The 21,845-nt window shown below is 36.9% G+C and overlaps 1 protein-coding gene across 1 annotated transcript in view; it reads left to right on the top strand.

Annotated features, from left to right (window-relative positions):
* Positions 1 to 20,679, top strand: part of LOC134743578 (protein amalgam-like) — a 58,612-nt gene extending 37,933 nt beyond the window's left edge. The window contains exons 3-10 of the mRNA XM_063677127.1: positions 402 to 609; positions 2,172 to 2,327; positions 5,523 to 5,651; positions 11,860 to 11,997; positions 12,305 to 12,454; positions 18,120 to 18,206; positions 18,722 to 18,790; positions 19,274 to 20,679. Of these exons, the coding sequence (XP_063533197.1) occupies positions 402 to 609; positions 2,172 to 2,327; positions 5,523 to 5,651; positions 11,860 to 11,997; positions 12,305 to 12,454; positions 18,120 to 18,206; positions 18,722 to 18,790; positions 19,274 to 19,293 (957 nt within the window). The 3' untranslated portion in view covers positions 19,294 to 20,679. The remainder of the gene's footprint in view (positions 1 to 401; positions 610 to 2,171; positions 2,328 to 5,522; positions 5,652 to 11,859; positions 11,998 to 12,304; positions 12,455 to 18,119; positions 18,207 to 18,721; positions 18,791 to 19,273) is intronic.
* The last annotated feature ends 1,166 nt before the right edge of the window (positions 20,680 to 21,845 follow it).

The raw sequence follows: 21,845 nt of genomic DNA, 5'->3' as shown, positions 1-21,845 counted from the left end.
GGATTCCGATTTCGGCTCAACCCCGTTGTTGTTTTTATAAAAGTTAATAATTTTCCCTTTCCAGTTTTAAAACCACATACCTACTTAGGTGTACAATATCAGTTGAAATATATTATATTACCTACACTTGAAATTTCGGTTATTCACTCTTCAACACACCTAATTTTAGTCACCTGCTTTATATAGGTGCATACTTACCTATACATACACAGTGAAATTATGCATGTGAATAGATTGTTTTAACTTTACTTCATTCCTTATTGAATTAAATTTCAGAAATTAGAATCGGACATTAAGAAACAAGGCTTTGTTTTCTTCTTTCCCCTTGTCGGCACTTACATTTATTTAATTATGCATAACGGAACGTATGGTGCTTAAACTGACTTATAATTTGTCCCCAGGTGGCCTGGCTGCGAGTAGACACCCAGACCATCCTCACTATCGGTCCCCACGTCATAACCAAGAACCACCGCGTGGGCGTCGCGCGCGGCTCTGCGCAGGCGTGGGCGCTGACGCTGCGCGACGTGCGGCCGGCCGACGGCGGCGCATACATGTGCCAGGTCAACACCGAGCCCATGATCACGCAGACGCACCAGCTGCAGGTTGTCGGTCAGCACGAAACGATGCTAATTCATCTAGAATATTTGTATATTTTTTATTTTAATTCCCGAGCCCTATTCAAAATTGTCATGGTGGTAGTGGGCAAGGACGCAGCTTAGCTACTATCCAGTATTCAAAGGTTAGATATCACAGGGTTGTTGAAGGCTTATTAAAGAGTCGAGAACTACTTGACAGACAAACATGCATGGTCCAAACCAAAAACTGTAATAAAAACAAGTAACAATTAAAATCATTATATTATGGGTATTAGAGTTATAGGTGACACAGCTCAGGTAAGAAAGCACATCAAATATTTTATGTAGGTATTTCGTAACAATCAGTCAGATTTATAGAATATATATTTTCATTTATTTTATAAATTTTATTTTCTTTTCCATTTTTAATAATTTGATATGTTTTCTAAAATGATTTTCTGTATGATTTGATGTACATGTATATTTGTAAATCTATTTCTATAAAGACACTTGTACCTACTGTATGTAATTGCATGAATTCTATAGTAATTTATATCGTATCTTTTCTTATTTACTCGTAATGCATGTTAATTATAAGATGTATTGTTTTGAAAAGATGTGTCCCGCCGAGTTTGTTGCCGGTCCCATATTGGGATGCCCTCCTTCAATTGAGAGGGGTTTAAATCTTTTCGGGGCCGAGGTGTAAGGTTAGAGCCGGCGTAGCTTTATTTGACGTTCATAACCGCATTGTAATATACCTACTTGAATAATAAACTATCTTTATCTTTAAGAAGGTTCAGGGCAGACGTAAAAGCAGGAGTGTGCACTAGATGAAAAATGTTGAAACAAAAGGGAGAGGTCAGATTGATATTTACCAGTCTTTTGTCCTTTGGGTAACTTAACTATTTAGTATTTGTCCTTTGTTCGAGAGTAAATACTAACTAAGCAAACGTCAAATATATATTAGCTAAATTATTGAATATTAATTGATAGCATGAATAGTTTTCTATTACGTCTCTTATTATTATAGTGTGACAAGTGACAAAACTTATCTAATCGTGCGCCTACTAGCTACTACCTACTTCACGTCCAACCCCTTTCATTCACAGAGATTGGATACCGTTATGCCCCGCTTCCAATAACCGCTGAATTAATTGAAATTGCCTATACCCGCTGGTCAGAATGCAAGATACATTTTTCCTCAATTATGTCAGATCGAACGTGAAAACAAACTCACCTGCAGTGGAATATAACCTCATGCACAATGGAAATAGAGTCTTAAGCTTAGATTTCAGTGTTTAGTTTTTTTTTATATAGGTACCCGTTTCGAAGTACCTACTCACCTATTCGTAACTAAAGCATGACAAGCGACTGACATTCATGTTCCGATTTTAGTTGTGTTGTAAGGGTTTCTCAGGGTTTGTAAATTGCTGTATGAATTATACGTGGAAACAAAAGAAATATGTAGAAATCATAGATCTAACTAAGCAAATTGGTTCAACGTAACATCGACAATAGAATAACTAAGTTTTAAAATTACCTCCAACGTTTTCATGACGGCGTTGTCGATAAATTCAAAACTGTGTTTGTGTACAGTGCCTCCGGATATCGTGGATAGCGGCAGCAGCGGAGAGGTGATGGTACGCGAGGGCGAGAACGTGTCCATACACTGTGCAGCCTCGGGGGTTCCGCCCCCCACCATCATGTGGAGGAGAGAGGACGCGGGGGTCATGATGATTGGGGATCAGAGCGGTAAGTAATAAGAACTTCCTTAACCCAGCATATTTACAGACTGATTAAGAATCATGTAATGCCATCATTTGACCATCGTTGGGCTACTGATGGTCATTAATAGACTAAGTACGGGAACGTATGTCTACCTACACCCCACAATCATTTAGACAGGGAATTGGGGATAAGAGCGCTAAGTACCTGATAAGAACCCCCTTGAAGCCAACACAAAACCGTCTTAGAATTGTCATGCATGGTTTTTTTCAAATTCATTATTAACTTATATCGTTTTAACACCGAAAAAATTTAAATACTTTTATAAACCTTCACATTATTTTATTAAAAAATATTTAAAATGTAAAAAAAAATTGAGTGGTTGAAACGCTTGAATTCGACAGCGTGATGACGTCACTCATTGGAAGCAACTGAAGTTTGTTACTAATGTTGTTCATGTATTTCAGCTACTCGACACTAATTATTAGTTTTTTTTTTAAACCCGATATGAATGATATGAATGAACCTAAAAACCAACCTATAAGCATTATCTTTCGCCAAAGTATCATAACAAATTAAAAGTGCAGCTCATAATATAATGTACAATAGCACTCAATATTTTTTATAATAAAAATGTAATCGAACAATACAAGAGTAAACCAATTTTGCTTGTAGATTTTTCTTGATGATATTTTAATACGAAAATGCATTTGTAATATAACGGCAACAATCAACCGAATAAAAAATATATGGTTCAAATTGAAGCTTCATGCATGAGGCTAATTATGCAACTTGGACGTCTTAGTTCGGAAATCGTTAGACTACTCCTGTTATGGATGGATGAGAGGTTGACCATACACTGTGCAGCTTCTGGGGTTCCTTCCCCCACCATCATGTGCAGGGAGGACGTGTGGGTCATAAAGCGAGGTTTAGACTAGCAAGAACTTGCATGCAATTTACGTTACATTGCGGTATCTGATCAAACTTTTGAATGCAGTTTACCTTAGTAGTCGGCAATGTAACGTAAACTGCATGCAAGTTCTTGCTAGACTAAACCTCGCTTAAGGATTAGAAGACAAATTGGTAAGCAATAAGAATTGTCTTTAAGCCAACAGATGCTAAATGCCTACGTAATAAAAGAAGTACTTATGTAGAATGTTACAGATTTCTATGAATAACGTCATAAATTATTTATAAAGTACCTGAGGTAAGTACTGTGTACCTGTAGGGCTAAGATGGTCGGTTTTTTATCATCTGTCGTCATGCCTGTCACATTCTAACAAGTATGTAAGTGCGAAATAACGCATGACATGACAAGTGATAAAAATGCGACCATGATAGGCGCTGAACGAGTAAACAGTTTTCTAAATTGTTACTGACTCCTAAACGTATGACGAATACCAAATATATATCTTGACGACACGCCAACACACTTCATAAAACAATTTCGAAGCGGGTTAAAACTGCATTTACTCAAGCCAATGTACTCACCGCCTCTATTGCACCCCGTCAAATGCACCTTTCGTAGCACAAACGTTTATTTCATCGTACTAGATGTCGCATGTACAGTAAGCTGCAGAGTTAAGCATGTCTCCCCTCCTGCAAACAAATTTCTATGCAAGGGGGGTCATTTGACTCTGCAGCTTACTGTACCTACTCATTGTATGATAAAGAAGCGTGCCTTTTTCTAAGCGAGGTTTGTCAAATATCTAATAGTAGATTAGGCGCCACTTGCACCATTTCACTAACCTGGGGTTAACCGATTAAACCGTCAACCCAGTATCAAATTGTACTGGTAACCATGGTAACTCCAGGTTTAACCGGTTAACCCCGGGTTAGTGGGATGGTGCAAGTAGCGCTAGGTCTGTGTTCCGAAGGGTGCATACGACAGAGCACATCACCTAGGTACTGGATGTTCATAAGTACACGTACTTATATAATATTTCAGCGAGCTCACGAAACTTCACGCAGCATTTGCATATAAGCAGCTCCTTTAATTAGCTGAATTAATTATATAAGTACTTATGTATATTATACACCAAATTCAAGTTGACGTTTAAAATTACACTTTACGTTCGGATATTTGCCACAAAAAACGTATAATTTAGTAACGCTTAAAAAGAAGCTAGGCCAGGTACCTTGACTTGATCTCATACATCTTTATAAAGTAGGTATATTATAGATATATAACATATTAATGTACCTATACCTACCTATTTAAAACATTCACAGTAGCTAGCAATTGCGTTTGAACTATGTAGAAATCTAACTTAATTAGGTATCTACGATCTACGTCAAAAATAGGGTCGCTTGTGTCGATTTAAAATACTCCCTTTAGTCGAGGCCGGTAATTTATCGCCACTCGTTGCGTTTTTTTTTACTTTTCGCACTTTTATCGTAATGTAGTGTAATGTACTTTTATAGTATGTACTATTATGAGTTAGCTCAAATACCTAATAATTTACTGGCAATGAGACCAAACTATGAAGAATCAACCCTTTTTAAACAATAAATAATTTGCGACGAATTGACAACACCTTCTTTTTAAATTTGATTAATACGTCAAATAGATACAGTTGCCACACGGGATTGTTAAGCCATTTAGAGTTCTTGCTTAATTGGAAATTCTATAGCGTAAGTATTGAACAACCAATTTACCCTAAACGGCGCAACAATCGCGGAGCGTGATGGTATGTAATGTACATATAGTATGCATCTTCTCAAATGACTTTTTCGACTACGACGGTAATCCACATCTGTTAAACAAAAGCCATTGTTCCTTTTGTGAGAGCGGTAACCCATTGTGTACCATTGTCCCTGACAATGGCACGCACCGTAGCACGCGCTCAGGCCTCAGACTCAATGGTTCACAATGAGCGACCGCTCGCATAAAAGGAACAATGGCTTTTGTTTAACAGATTACCGTCTTAGGCGATAAAGTCATTTGAGAAGATGCAGACTATACAACAATTATGTGCTAGGGTTATTTTATTTTCACCTTATTAAATACCTTATTTCTGCTATCACAGTCAGTAAATTTATCATGTGGACATACTTACTACAATTGAAGAGTTTCGCTTAGCCTATTTTTACACCTAACGTTTTGCCTATCAAGGTAAAACTACCCACTACCCTAGCTCACATAGATATTCCTATACCGTAGTGTAGATATTGTAGATAAGGTGCATAAATTCTAGCACTGTCTAAGGCGGAATGTTTCAGTGAGCAAATGGAGTGGCGTCTGGTTGAATCTCACGGCCGTCGAGAGGGCCATGAGCGGCGCCTTACTCTGCATCGCGAGTAACGGAGTACCGCCTTCTGTCAGCAAGCGGATACCCCTACGTGTGTTGTGTACGTATATGTATGTACTCTTAGTTTATAGTTGACGCGAAAATTAGACGGTAAAGTACCAACTATGCCAAAGCTTGACATCTGTGCCTATGAGGTAACGCGCGTCTCATTGCGTCACGTCACGTACTTTACTTCCTCTGGGTTGGAAGGTCAGATGGCAGTCGCTTTCGTAAAAACTAGTGCCCACGTCAATTCTTGGGATTAGTTGCCAAGTGGACCCCAGGCTCCCGTTATCCGAGGAGGCAAAATGCCGGGACAACGCGAGGAAGATGGCGATGGCATTCAATTTTTTCTAATTTTTTATTCAAATTACAAACAAATACTACACGCGATTACATACCTAAAGAATATTGACCAGGGGGCCGATTTTTGACTTTCGAGCGGTTGATTTCGTCACAAGAAAGTCTGTGGGAAACGGCGAATTGATAATTTAGAAATACGAGCAATAGATATTGGGAATCTAGTGGTATTAACCACTCGTTTTCAATTCTATTAGTAGAATTTAAACGCCTAGTAGTGGAGATATATTGAAGGGAAAATCACGAAATCTAGCGCTCGAAATTCAAAAATCAGCCCCCAGGTTCGATTCCCGGTTATGTATGAGAGTTAAAAAAAAAGTTTGAATGTCATTATTATTGAATCAAAAATCGACGCCATGGTTCCTAAGAACAGATTTTGCTATCTCTCATAGTTTCTGACTTCTCATTAGTGACCCATTTGGATTGAATAATATAATAATATACTGTTACGGGTTGACAAGGGAATTAATAACGGCCACAGTGAAATTATTAACAATATTTATTAAGACTAACTAAACTATCTTATAACACTAAATGTTGGACGCCAGGTGAGTTTCCGTCTGGTGACCGACGAGGTATTCAACCAAACCGCTGCCAATGCAAAAGCTAGCTCCGTCGTTTATTCTCTTATAATAATTATAGCCGTACACCAAAAGGGCATGACGTTAAGCTAAAACAAAACACAATTAACATTACTCTCCGCTACAACACTAAATAGCTAATATTATCGACTATTTTCAAATTAAACACCACTACTCTTATTAGTACTAAAACTTACCCCTTTGGTGTAGTTGAGACGGCCACTCACAATACAAAAATATATCAACGTCCGCTGGTAGGATGTCCGGATTATTTCGATACACAATTATTTCGATAATTAACATTTACAATCCTATAATAAATCACAAACCGAGCGGAGGATGTCTACATTACTTGCCGTTGCAAGTTTAAATGCCAGTCTTCTTTTCTCGTACTGACGATGTTTTAAATCTGGGGGCACGGCCGTGCCCCCGCCAAGACGAGACAAAGGGCAAAAGGCAGTGCATATCTTTTCTCGGCACGTTTCGCCGTATTTTCGAACCCTCGTAGCTTCGTCTTGGACAATGCTAGAGAGCTGTAATTTTTTGTATATCATGTACTCAGTAGACTTATCAAAAACACCAAGTTTTATTAAGCTACCTATTATACTTAAAATTTTATAGTACCTTAATTTTCACTGTCCGAAACACATGAAATTCGCGTCATAGAAAATACAGACTACTTCCTGAAGTCTTAGAAGGCTAAAATTTGGCATGTAGGGATGGGTCTGTATGCAGACACATATGGTGACCAGAAATCTGTAACTTTCGCCCTGCAACCCCTTAAAATGGGGGTACCCAAAAATACCTCTAAACCTGAAAACATTGGTTCCTGAAGTCCTAGAATCGTGAAATTTTGTGTGGTAGCAGTGATCGGAATGCTAATACAAAAACAACAATAAAAAAGACCAAAAAGTTTTCGAAGTACAGTTTTGAACCAGGTTCACGTGAACCAGCCAAATAGCGCCCCCTATATTGGCACTGTTTCTTGTCGTAAACTTTTCAAAACCATACTTTAAACACAAGCGCTGGTGGCCTAGCGGTAAGAGCGTGTGACTTTCAATCCCGTGGTCGCGGGTTCAAACCCCGGCCCGGCTTAATGTTAACAGAAGGCTGGTTGGAAAAAGTGATCGTATCTACATACATGTAGAAGCTTATATAGCTAAGTGCAGTGCCACACTATGAAACTACGGATTGGTTATGAACTATTACATATAATGACATAGCTAAACTAAGCTTAGAGTACATCTGCAAGTACACAAGTGTTTCGGTAGATGTCACCTTCATTAGTTTAATTATTATATCATAGAATTAAATAACTCTTTATTTACATACAAGATATAGACAGTGGAACTACGTAAACGAAATTAATAACTAGCTATCTAAAATAGGCCCTTGAGGCATTGTACCAAGGATGCTGGCGGCATTTCCTCGCTGTATCGCAATGCTGATACGTTGTGCGAGGAAGCCGCCAGCTCATCTATCTAGATTAGGTAAGTAGGTATTTGCAAAGATAGATATAACTCCGTAATAGATGGATACAGTCCAAGGAAAAAACGGTGCCTCGAAAATCACGAAAATTTGATTCTCGATCAGATGACGCCACTACCTTTGGCCTGCTCTCGTATAGAGGGCGTTGACAGTTTCGTTTATTATTTAACTATTTTAACGCATATCAGTGAAAGAAATGGGTCAAACTCATACAATAATAATTAATGCAAGTAAAAAAAATCATTTATTTATATTTAAATACATTTTATCGTACTTTTATAAATCTACATTTTTAGTTTTAAAGTGTGTCGATAGATGGCAGTGAATTTACTGTGGTTACAAAATTTAACTTCTTACTTCGGCCAAACCGTCCGCCATGAAGATACTTGGAGACGTTGCGGGTAGCGTGTACCTGTCATACGCTCCGGGCATTCGGCCTTCAGTAGCCAAAATGGCAAAAACGGAATCCTTACAGTTTTGTTTAGTCCGTCTATCCGTCCGGTCTTCCGTCTGTCTGTCCATATGTGACAGCCATTTTGGAACATATGTGTATTTTGTGAGCAGACTATGATCAGTTGTTTTATAAATTACATTACATACTCGACTGACGACGTTCATGTGACTCGTATTCTCACGTAACAAAATATTGTTAATTAAATTAGATTTGCCGTATTGTGCTGCACAATTTATTTGTGCAGTATTCAGCGAAAGGTGAATATATGTAGTCATATCATAATAGGAAGTTTGCAGGCACATACGACTTTTTGTTTTCGGATGTCACAGTACCATCAAACAGTTCCCAACGATTTAGAAACTCGCATGCGTGTAGAGATCTCGAAACACCAGAGTAACGCGACCGTAAGATCCGTAACAATATCTATGCATATTCGGAGAGCTCATTTATATACCGGTTTCTTTACCTCTTGACTCGCGTGTGATAAGTGGGCTATTTTAATATTTTTTAAATAAATTCTGCTCACAAAATTTACCGAAAATAAGTTGAGTAATACGAACGACTTATACAAAAGAACAGCCGGAGACTAGAAAATATTTTTGCCCAACTGTAACGAATACCTACGCTTAGCTCGCACTTCGCACTCGCTAAATTCAAATTTTATTTAAAAAAATACATGTCTGGGGATCAAACTCGAATCGTCGTACTACAAAGCCGCGGTTTTACAACAGCATTGCGATAGCACGTAGGTATGTACCCACACCAAGGTATCTATATCTCTAAATGAAATTTAGCTACTTATTCTCCATTAAGAATTAAATATCTAAATAGAGGAAATTTCTGCATTAAGTACATGTCTCAAAAAGAAAAAAATGCCTAATGATATCGAAACCGCTACTTTTTAGGCGCTGATCTACAATGACTCCGTGATGTTGTATATTCTGCAAATATATGTACTTAGTCGAAAAACATGTGAACACAAAATTCACAAAAATCGGTTGAGTGAGCTGAATCGGAGACCTTAACTAACGCTTAGGTCATTAAAACAATTCCGATTATGATAATAATGCTTTAAAATTTCTAGAAACTTACAATTTATAATACATAAAATTCCTGACTTATAATTTATATAGGCTCTACATAGATGGCGCTAGCAATACGTAACTTTTATAAAATCTAATGTTAAAATATTTTAGAATTATGCCTGCTTATATATGATCCTGTATTATCGTAGATTCTATAAACGAATAAGTCATTTCTAGCTGGTATATCAACTCTTACAAAAATGAATGAGATCCCACCAAAAACATTTCATGTAAAGTGTTGCCAAGACTAGGCGCATAAAGCTTTTACACTCAAAAGCTATCAGATCCCGTAGTAGGTACCAAGACTTTTACTCTGTAAGTCCTAACTTTATTAGCTCTAACTGTATAAAGCCAACATCTTGGTCAAACGTACAGTACGGCTTGGCCGTTTCGTTGCAGTCACATAAACACTCAATCGGTGGACTTTTTGTACCAAGTAGTTACACAAGTCTTTCAAATTCTGAGTGTCATTAAGGGACTGTCCAATTTGTCCATTTGACGCTTAGCAACGAAACGGCAAAGCCGTACTGTACGTTTGACCAAGATGTTGGCTTTATACAGTTCGAGCTAATAAAGTTAGGACTTACAGAGTAAAAGTCTTGGTACCTACTACGGGATCTGATAGCTTTTGAGTGTAAAAGCTTTATGCGCCTAGTCTTGGCAACACTTTACATGAAATGTTTTTGGTGGGATTGCATATTATCCCCCGATAATACAAACGAAAAAACATACAAAAAGCTCCCTCGTTCTGAGGATTGAACCTCAGTCCTCTAACTTACGAGTCAAGCTTGCGTGCCACTGGACCACGGTGAGTTATGGCGAGCGGCCGTAAATAGGTGATCAGTTGCAGTGCCTTTATACTACAGCACCTTATTACAAAGACGGAAGCCCAATAGCCGTCGATAATAATCGATTGAACCAATCGATACCAATAAACTGAAGTAGGCTTAGTAACAACATAACATACCTAGTAGGGATAGGTAGTATCGAGACTGATAAAATTTCTCTGGAAAATCTGGAAATTACGATAAATTGTCTCTGCTCATTAGTTCCTTTGCTGCACATTCGTTGCTGGTAATGAGATTTCAGCGGGGACTGTTAATTTAATACGATGCAATTTTAATAAAATATAAATGACGGTAAGTATAATCATATAATCAATCCGCATGTTGACAAAGAAAAAAAACAATTCTACTATATCTACCCAATTGATTACATTTTGCAGTATGATAATTGTACCTTATAGTCAATTGCGTATTGCGTTGCGTAATTGCGTATAACAACCAATATGTTCATTCTAATAAAGATAAGATAACCTCGAAGTACCAATTTACACGTGTCTATGCAATTTTAATAAAATATAAATGACGGTAAGTATAATCATATAATCAATCCGCATGTTGACAAAGAAAAAAAACAATTCTACTATATCTACCCAATTGATTACATTTTGCAGTATGATAATTGTACCTTATAGTCAATTGCGTATTGCGTTGCGTAATTGCGTATAACAACCAATATGTTCATTCTAATAAAGATAAGATAACCTCGAAGTACCAATTTACACGTGTCTAAATATTGCCTGTCACTATCTCAGTTTATACAGGGTGAAATTGTTAATGGTGAATAATGTAGGTCATACTGAACAACGTTAAATATGGAGCCAACCCTAAAATCGCAAAAAAAATTTGGTCAGAGATAACAATTTCACCCTGTATGTCAGTTACAGTTTACAGTCGGTTATCTATTGCGATTTAAAAACAATACTTGACAGGAGTTTTGTACCTATTAAGATAATGATAAAAAAGTTATAATACCCTGCTTGCAATCACGCAAAAATAACTGGGTAGAACGTGTTATTTTATTACCTACATACAAGGGTATCTTTTTTTACGCGATTTCCGTATTGGTCCCGTGGCAAAAGTTGTTCCGAATCACCACCTTCAATTTTTATCATTTCTGATCATGCCACCAGAACACAGTAGTATATTTTCCAAACAAAGTTGTTACGTTGTTACAATATTTTTACTTGTAGTAGTAGTAGTAGTAGGGTTGTTCAACAACGCTCTCGTGCAGAGTGCCTCGTTGCACCATTTCTAAGAAAAGCAACAAACTCGTTATTTCACTCGCGAACTGTTGCGACTTAGGTATACCAACATTACCAACTCGGTTTTAGTTAGATGAAAACGTGTGGAATTTTTAAAAACTTCAACGGCATGCGTACTGGAATGGATTTAACACTTAATTTCCTGTCTATTAACAGTAAAATCGGGATTTTATCATATATATTTTTGTTCTCAGGCAAGCCATCTGCAGTAGTGACACAGAAAATGATAGGGGGCTATTTGGGACAATCGGTGTTGCTACAGTGCAAAATAGAGGCGTACCCGACACCGAGTGTCTACTGGACACACATCAACATCAACAGGATACAAAACGGTACAGAAATGTTCCGTTACATGCGTGGATGATAAATAAAATTACTTATGCAGATTTTTAATAATAAATATTGAAAAACGTTGAACCTAGTACTTACACATATTTTCCTAGCAATGATATTGTGAAAAAGTGCGGCTTTCGGTCTGGAGTTAAATTCTTAATGGTATTTTGGCAGGAAACTCTTTCAGTGCACTGGTGCATTAAAACCACTTGCGCTACTCGTAGTTAGTTGGAAATTGCTTACTAATAAGCACACATAAATAACTGCAGAATTGCAGAAAAAGTACCTAATTAACTATTTTTTCAGGTTCGAAGTACCAGACGCTCATAAAATCCAACAGTTACAAGCACACAGCCGTACTGAAGATCGACGACGTGTCGCGGGATGATATTGGCGCGTACCAGTGCGTCGCTGAGAATGTGCTCGGTACGGCGCGGGACGACATCACGCTTTACAGTAAGTATAGATATGAGTGGTTTTTTACGCAACGTTCATAAAATCCAACTGTTACAAACACATAGAAGCGAAGATGGACGACGTGTCGCGGGATGGCATAGGCGCATACCAGTGCGTCGCGGAGAATGTGCTCGGTACGGCGCGGGATGATATCGCGCTGTACAGAAAGTAAAAAGACGAGTTGAGTGTTTCGCGCAACCTTTATAAAATCCAACGGTTACATGCACGAAGCCGTGTTAAAGATCGACGAGTAACAGAATGAACGTCACAGTCGCGGCAGTAATGTGGTGGCGAACGTCACTCATTTTATCAAGAAAATTTACAGATACAGCGGCGGCAACAACGACGCCGCAACAATAATGCAACCTTTGTGCTGTAAGTTATTAGTCGTGATGAGTGAAGTTTTTCGCGTAAAGTATCCAAACCGTTTTTTTTTCCTACGCAATCCCAGGGGTTGAATTAAATTTACGTCTGTTTCTTGCCTGTCTGTAATATCGTAGGTTAAAATAAATAATTCAAGAAAACCTATGACTTTTGAAGAGGGTTAGAATATTTTATAAAATTATGCTCTAGACATATTGACCGGGATATGCCTTTTCCTTTATTTAGGGTACCTAAGTATTTTTTGGTGGTCATTACATTTAGTGCCTTTGATGTCTAGTGTTATAGTTATAGACATCAGAAGTCTTTGTGAAAGAGTCTAGATAACAAAAAAAATATTATCATAGATGTATTGGGAAGCTACAGTTAAAATATTAATTTCTTTGAAAAGTCCTCTTAATGATTCACGCGCTCTTAAGATAAGATAAGATAAGATAAGATACATTTATTGATAAAATTGTACAAATTTTACACGTCAATTCAGCCATACTATAATATACAATGTCAATCATATAATTATAATAAATTTATACTACATTACAATACAAGTTATATATAGAACGAATGATTCTCTTTTGTAAGACAAATATAGTCTGTATGTCAGCTGCTTTGCCCCAAACCAGAATATGACATTACACTATGAAAATAACTATAATAAACAAGGCGAGCTGTCTCAACATTAGTTAATTGTCTAATTCTCCTAACGGCGGCGTAAGCGGCCGAACTTAATTTGTTGGGTAGTGTTCTCATGAGGATTCCATTGTAGATTTTTGTCCAATGTTAAACCAAGAAACAGTATAAAAAGTATCTTAAATAGTATCGACTGGTTTAACATTCAGCAAAGAAAATCTAACGCATTTGGTTTTCTTAGCATTAATAAGCAAATTGTCAATAGTAAACCAGTTAATTACATTAACGAGTATGCTATTAATTACAATGTAATCGGTAGATTTCCGATCAACCTTAAAAAGTAGTGATGTGTCGTCAGCAAAAAGGACTATTTTACAAAGGTTTTCTACTATAAACACATGGCAAATAATATAAACCAAAAACAGGAATGGACCCAAAATAGAACCTTGTGGCACTCCTAGTTGGACTACAGTTCCGCTAGACTGGGTTTTGTTTACAACAACTGTTTATTGTGTTCTATTGTAAGAAGACATCAAGTTTAGGGTACTTTCTGGCAGATCCTAGTGTTCTAATTTCAAAATGAGCGTTCCATGATCCACACAATCAAATACTTTAGAAAGATCACAAAATATGCCAATTGCATCACAAAAAAATTCCCAAATAAGTATTATAAATACCTATGTCTAAGAGGTACCGAAGCAGCATCGGTCGTGGATCGGCCCTTTGCGAAAATGTCTGTTGGAGTGACCCAGTAGATCATTTAACATTAACTTTTCAAAAACTTTGTACAGAAAGTATGTATTGATATTGGACGGAAATTAGTCATATCACTCGAATCATCCGATATTTTTATAAAGAGAGTGTTTCTTAATATACTCGTATATAATGGTGTATTTATATTATTATACCTTAACAGTTTTCCCTATCATTGATTCAATCAATTTAACGATTTTAGAAAAAAAAATATGCCGGTAGGTATGTACATGCCTTATTTTTATTATTATTCAACCACTGCTTCATTCCTTACAAAGAAACAGTTTTACGAAAACGTCACTGAGCGCTGAAAGTAACGCTGAGTTCTAGTGCGACATTTCCGTTATTCAAGCTGCTCAGTTTATGGTCCCAATTTCTACATATTGCAGTTGATGTGATTTCCTGGAAAAGCCAGATAAGACGGCTCTCTTTACTTCTTTGACATCAAAAACCTTTTCAGTGATTATTTTTCTATGCGTACTTATATAATGTTATTTCAGTAAACGCGCTTACTTAATCGCGATTATCTGAGTGAATCACCCTGATGATTAAAATAGAGGAATATATACAGTAGGATACCCAAACAATGCTCGATTTCTCTAGGATCCCATCATGATGAGATGACATTGGGATCAACTGTAAAGTAGTAAAAAAAATAGACAAATCTGTAAACACTTAAATACCGTGAAAAACAAGCGTATCGCTAGTTTCAAAACACTCTTATTTATAGATAGAAATGGATTTGGCATTTCGTGGATGTCTAAATATCTACGGTGTATCGGTGCTAGAAGTCCCATTGTGCGGTGGCCTTTACTCGCAGAATAATCGTCAAAGAAAACGGAGTACAGATAGATAACATACTTTTTATAATTTAATTTATATGAAATAATTTATTTCGTAGAATCCCAAATGTTAGTTTTAATATTCTCAATATTTTATCAGAATAATTTTGATGAGTAGAGCACAATAGACAGAGCCAGTGAACAATGAACATAGACTAAAATATAGATAAACGTCAATTTGAATACATAAATAATGAGGCGATGTTTAAGCTATCTCTGCATGCATGGACGGTTATCAAACATGCAAATTGCGTGAGTGCATTGTGCTGTCATTAGCTAAACTAAAATTCTTTGATATTGGGAATGACAGTTCAATTTATTACTTTTATATTGACCGAGTGAAAGCGAAGGTCTCCGTTTCAGTTTGGGCAGAATTCTTTCGTATGTCCGGATGTTCTCCTCTATAATATGTTGCATTTAATTTCTCAACCGATTTTCATTATATTTTGTGTACAGGTTTGTTTTTGTTAATTCACATTTTGAAAAATTTTCAAAATGGCGAAACCTACACCTGGCTACATCTAGTAGTAGCAGCGCGAGGTCTACAACTCGTTTTTAGATGTTTTAATTGTCTATGAGACAGCAAAAAATATAATACTCAAAATCGTGGAAAATAAAATTTTCCATACGCAATGACCCGTTTTTACTGTGGATGTATTTCTATTTATCTGTATGTCTTATTTTGTTAAATGAACTCCTAAAATACATTATACAGATAGAAATCGTATTTCGGATTCTAACTAAATTTATAGCTGCACAAATATCAGTTATACTCGTACCTACAAATTTAAAACACTCCACTGAGACCGCAATATTGCGTTATTTACATAGGCATATTATACAGCGTGTAAATGTTATACGTACTTACCTTTTGATATTCACAAAGAGGTGAATTAATTGGCATGGACACAATCTACATTTCAGTTTTAGCTATCATAAAAGAGTATATCTTTTGTAGAAATTATAGATAAACTAAAATGTTACACTTTATTATAATATTCAGAAACACACGCTCTGAAAATGAAATTAGCTCCTTAATCTCGCTTAATATAAACAAAACAGGCGCACATAATGAATTGTATTAAATTAGTCAACCTTGTTGTTAAAGTCTGTTGATACCTAGCTCCCTTGGCACCGTAACGTACGAATACTAGGAGACAAGTGTGCATGAGCATCGTTCAAAAACCTATAAACACGGTTTTAAACAAATATGAATCCTTTGAACACCACCCGTTCAAAGGATTACTGACTGGACAGCTAAATTAAATTAAGTACAGTTATCAATTTACACAACAAAGGCATAGCTACTGTACAAGTGTAAAGTGCTGGATTAACGAATATCAAAATAATGCAGTTGGGGGGTATATATTGATGATTAAGGTACTTATATATTTATTTATTACTATAATTTATTCCTTGGCACGACCTATATCGTTTGACGGATAGCGATGTATGAGGGTGCGTAGCCAAGATTTTACGCTCCGTAGCGAACGAAACGCAACTGTATCATTCTGTCGCACTATTAATATGGAAGAGTGGTAAGAGATTACCGTATCGTTCGCTACGGAGCTAATGATTGACACCGAGGTGTACTTTATATAATATAATATACTTTTTATCACACCAGCACGGAAAGGCTCTCTTTGTACTTCAAAAACTGATAAGAGAGTTGCATTTAATCCACATGTGAGGCAAAGTAATGCAAATTTTGAGTTGTTTGCTCATGGTTGGGCAATTAGTTACTAAGCCTCATGCCTTGAATGAAACCCTTTCACTTGCTCGAGTATCAAATAAGCACGAGTGGTTAAACAACAACTTTACCCCCTTGTAGAACAAATAACTAATATTCGTCTGTGTTGTTGGATTGACTAGAGTAAATGAAAATTTCTTGCGAAACGTATTTGCAGTTGGATTTTTTAATTTCTTAAATTCGACTTGTCAACAATCATTCATCTTTCAAACAACTGTTTCTAATTCAAGTTAAATTATACGAAAACGGCTTAGGATCAGGGCGGTGTAGCGTGACTCATTCTTAATACGACAGTCTATTGCGGTAAACTTAATTATATGGTCGCCTTTACCTAATTACTATAATAAAGTCTTCTCGTTCGAATTTCACCGTTCATTGCGAATGGTATTAAAGTAATTCAGCGAAGATAACAATGTTGCCAGTTTTGCTATCACTGAAGTTTATAAGATAGATAGATAGATAGATAGATAAAACGTTTATTTGGATGCTGCAAAACACACAATTTTAGTGTAAAGTATAAGTAGGTACATTGCAGTCAGAACAAAACTTATGTACTAAATTAAATTAACAAAATTTTTTTTACTTAAACACGAAAAATTAGTTTTTAGTGGTTAGCTGCACGCTGTGTGCATTGCAGCAACAACAAAAGGGTTCCGACTCAGCTATACGCTCCACTCTATTGAGCGGAGCACTAATAACAGTGCCGGTTAACCCTCTCGCTGCTATTTTTTTTATTTTTCATCCCGATCAGATACACTAATTTCCTTACGCGGTCATAAGACTTGTTTTCTTGTTTTAGTTTTCTTGGATCCACCCCGCAGGCAATAGATTTAACTAGATGCAGCAAACAATAACCAAGCGAGGTTTTCATACCTACTGCCTTACAACATTACGAAAATAATTAGGCACTATGATGATAAGCTCTTATTTTACATTGGTTGTAAACACAACCAATGTGCCTCAACAAACAACAAACAACAAAATGCCTCATAATGGTCAAATGACCATTATGAGGCATTTTTATTGTAGCGTCAAATATCTGACAGTATAAGTATAAGAAAACGTAAAACGGTAACGCGATTGAGCGATGTTCGGTGCATAGATTAAACAGCCTATAAAATATGACGAGTATCCGCTGTTTCTAGTTCCATCTATAGTAGACCCAAACTAAACGGACGACCGGGGTCATATCTCTCTCTCTCACCCTACCTCCGACCACGCGAGCGTGAATGAGAAGTTTTACGACCCCGGTCGTCCGTTTGGTTTGGGTCTACTAGTAGTGTAACTCTCAAGCTGTGTATTGTTGCAGCTCTTGCCACGACTACCACGAGTACCACGATTGTGACCACCACCAGGCCGCCCACAGTTGTGACGGAACCTACTTCCACGCAACCATGTAAGCACCTACACTTTCTAATCTTATCTGTATCATTTTGGGCACTGAAAACCAGCAACATTTACCATTTATTACTGGCAATATTATCTACGTGTACCTATATATTATATTATTGAAATCGGATTACTTTGTTCAATGTACATTATTCATAAAGTTCTATTAGTTAACCTAAGCAGGTATTCATAGAAATTTTTAGACGTATTAGTTTTACAAATCAATTTCAATTTCTTTTCGCCTATATTTTCCTACATAAAACTTTTATTTAACTCTAGTTAATTAGTCATCCGAATCTTTGGTCAAAGTATGTCGGGTTACCCGGACCCACGGTGTATAATTACGATTGACATGTAAGCATAATAATCTTACTGTAAGCTGTTGTAAGTAATTCACTGCTTAGAAGTTTTCTACTTGGCAGTCTTTACGTTACGCGGATTAAGAATAACACAACAGAAAACTTTGTCTTATGCCAGTAATTCGCGCAAAACTATGTTAATACGTTTATTTGTGTCATACAGATATAGAGTTAGACACGAGTTCGGAGGAGTACGTGGTCGTGCTGAGTCAACATCAAATGCAGAATTTAGGTAAGTTACGTGAACCATTCTGATGGTAACAGGAATGCAAAGCCATTTCTTTTATTGAAGGCTCTAATTTAAAGGAAAATTGTGAGATTAAAGAAACTTCGGCAAAAGTTGGTCACTGAATGACTGACTGCTGTTCGGTAGGTACGAGTAATTATGAATGATTAGTTTCGGTTTTCGCAACCGTTAATACAAATTTAGACCAGCTTCAAAGTTTGTAACAATGTATGTAAGCCCTGCGGGCGCAGCACGGTCGCATTTTTATCGCTTGTCACCATGCCTGTCACGTTCTAACAAGTATATAAGTGCGACAGTGACGGGCATAGTGACAGGCGATAAAAATGGAACCATGCTGCGCCCGCAGGTTAGGTACTATCATTTAGCCGTGGTAGTACGATAGTTGAGTATTTCATGTGCTCCTTTAAGTTACATTTGGACAAACAATAAAAAAATATTAGTAAAAAAATGACGAATTTTTTGTTCCAGAATTATCGCCAAGTTTGTGACCAGAGAAAAGTCCAGACCACTGGCCACTGTGGTCTGCCTCGCCCAAAGTGTCGCCTTCCTTAAACTTACTATACATTATTATAATTGCGATCGCATGCTGAAGCTACGGGATTAGTGGTGTTTATGTGTGTTTAACAATTACACGGTGTATATGTATAGCATACAGAGCTTAAGAGTTTTTAGAATAATTCCACTTTACATCGAATAATTTTAATAATGCAAATTACTGTATATACATATATAAGCATAAGATACAGGATATACCGCTAGTCAGAACTATTTATTACTACTATTGGTACCGTTATTGCAAACCATTGCGATCCATAGACAACCATGTTGCTACAACTTCTTCAGTTTGTTTTAAATTTATCGTGGTGAAACAGCTACGTGTAAATATAATCGAATGCAATGAGCATTTTGGAAAAATAATCTGCAGAAACATTATTCTTATAAAACGCAATATTTGTTTCCAACTTTTCACTTTTACGCTGGACTATGACACACCTTATAATATTTAAAACTTTCGCGGTTTGAACACATATTAAATCACATTTACAAACGGGTCTATCGCGAATTTATTTTGTTACCTTTATTTACCGACATTTCGACACAGGTTTCACTGGTCGTGGTCGCGGCTAACTGACGTCCCAGCAAAATGTCAAAACAGAGATTTGTGTGACTACCCCACGAAAAGTGAAACCAGTGAAACCTGTGTCGAAACGTCGGTAAATAAAGGTAACAAAATAAATTCGCGATAGACCCGTTTGTAAATGTGATTTAATATATGACACACCTTGTATATAATTCATGTCGTTTACTAAGATTTTTCATCTTTTGGCAACGGATTATACGAAAATATTTAAATTAATTCTGCAACCAATCGTACCAATATGTACATTTTAATTCTGAAATCCTGTGAAACTATTACAAGTATTAAATTTATCTAATGCGATAAATATGTTGAAAATTTAGTTTTAACTTGATTACCTAGTTTTACAGTTGAATAGTGTTCCGTAAATTAAAAAAATACCCCCACACTGTACAAGACAGTTCTTATTTCACTAAGTTGACCATAAATTAATACCTAAAACAGGCATTTCACTGTAAAAAGTTTATAAAGAAGAATTCCATTTATGCACGCTGGATGTTCCTTCTAAGGCATTCCCATGAGGCTCGATGGCCATCGACGTAACATTCAATTCGCAGTTTCTTTTGAAAGTATCTCAACAGTTGCGCTCTCCTTCTCCTTTCAAGAAAAATGACACAAAGAGACGACAATTCCAACGTTTCGCCATTTCCTTAGCTTAGACGGGATATCCAGTGTGAACACAAGATCCTTGCACGGAGTAGCCATTGACAGGCGTTCCTCTTTGTCTAAAATAGTCGGCCAGTGGTCTTACACAATGTATGGACTGACGTTTATCTGACATGGCTATTTTTACGTTACGGTATACATTTGACGTTCGCCTCCCCCGCAAAAATCGGCCGACTTTTTTGTACAGAAAATTACAGACGTGGCGGCTCCGTTTGGTTATATCCTCCTAGTCCTTGCATATAAACGTAACACCGTCCATACGTAACACGACACTTACGGGAAATTGGCAGTGTCAATTGTGACATAATTGACATGTTGATCAATAAGGAAGGGTCTACCGCGAACACCGAAGTTAAACGTGGGGCATAGCTATGGTTAATATACGTCAACTAATGCAGAAATATTTTCCATTATGTCAATATCCACAGAGGAAAATGAGGACTACGTTTGTATGGAGAAGCGGCCGTCCCCTTTTTTCTTAATTGGAGTAAAAGAGAAATATGCCCGGCAAATATTTGCTAACTTCGGTGTTCGCAGTAGGCCCTTTGATATGGCCTAGTTATGGTCACGCTTATGAAAGATAAAATGTGTATTAGAACCTGTGTACAGTCAGCTACAAATAGAAGTGACGGCCAAAGTAGCCAAATATATCGGAACACATCCTTATTTCTATAGTAGCAAAGGTGTGTTACGATTAACGATATAACGATGACTACTACTGTGTAGAATACAGTCATTATGCGAGCAAATAATAATTTGCTCGCATAATGACTGTATTCTATACGTAACGTAATGTATTCACCTCATTTTATATAAAAGAGATCATTTCAATTGAATATTTTATGCAAAACCATTCAGATTTATTTTCAAATACACGGGGCATCGAACTTCATAAAGGGATTCAATTACAAAAAACATCTTAAAATAAATATTCTTGAAACGATTTTCTCCAAATGGAAGGTTAATGGATCGCCGGCCTAGCCAAGGTGACAATCGCAATCGCTACGACTATGGATAGTATAGAAAGGATGCCAATCTTTTATGGCAGAATTGTTGCAAAAGTGACCGCTTTCAGCTTTAAATAATAGTTCCTAATATCTCCGGTGGCGCTAGTTAGGCTCTGGGACATGAGTATAACATGAACCATATAAGGCAACAAATAACCCGACCAAATTACGTAGGTTGTTTTTGGTAGTATTTCGGTGTATGGTGGCGCCGCGTAATTACTGTTTTTTG

The sequence above is a fragment of the Cydia strobilella genome, chromosome 8, assembly GCF_947568885.1.
Source record: "Cydia strobilella chromosome 8, ilCydStro3.1, whole genome shotgun sequence".
In the NCBI taxonomy this organism is placed as follows: Eukaryota; Metazoa; Arthropoda; class Insecta; order Lepidoptera; family Tortricidae; genus Cydia; species Cydia strobilella.
The sequence above is the reverse complement of the archived record's forward strand: the minus strand, read 5'-3'. Positions and strand labels throughout refer to the sequence as shown.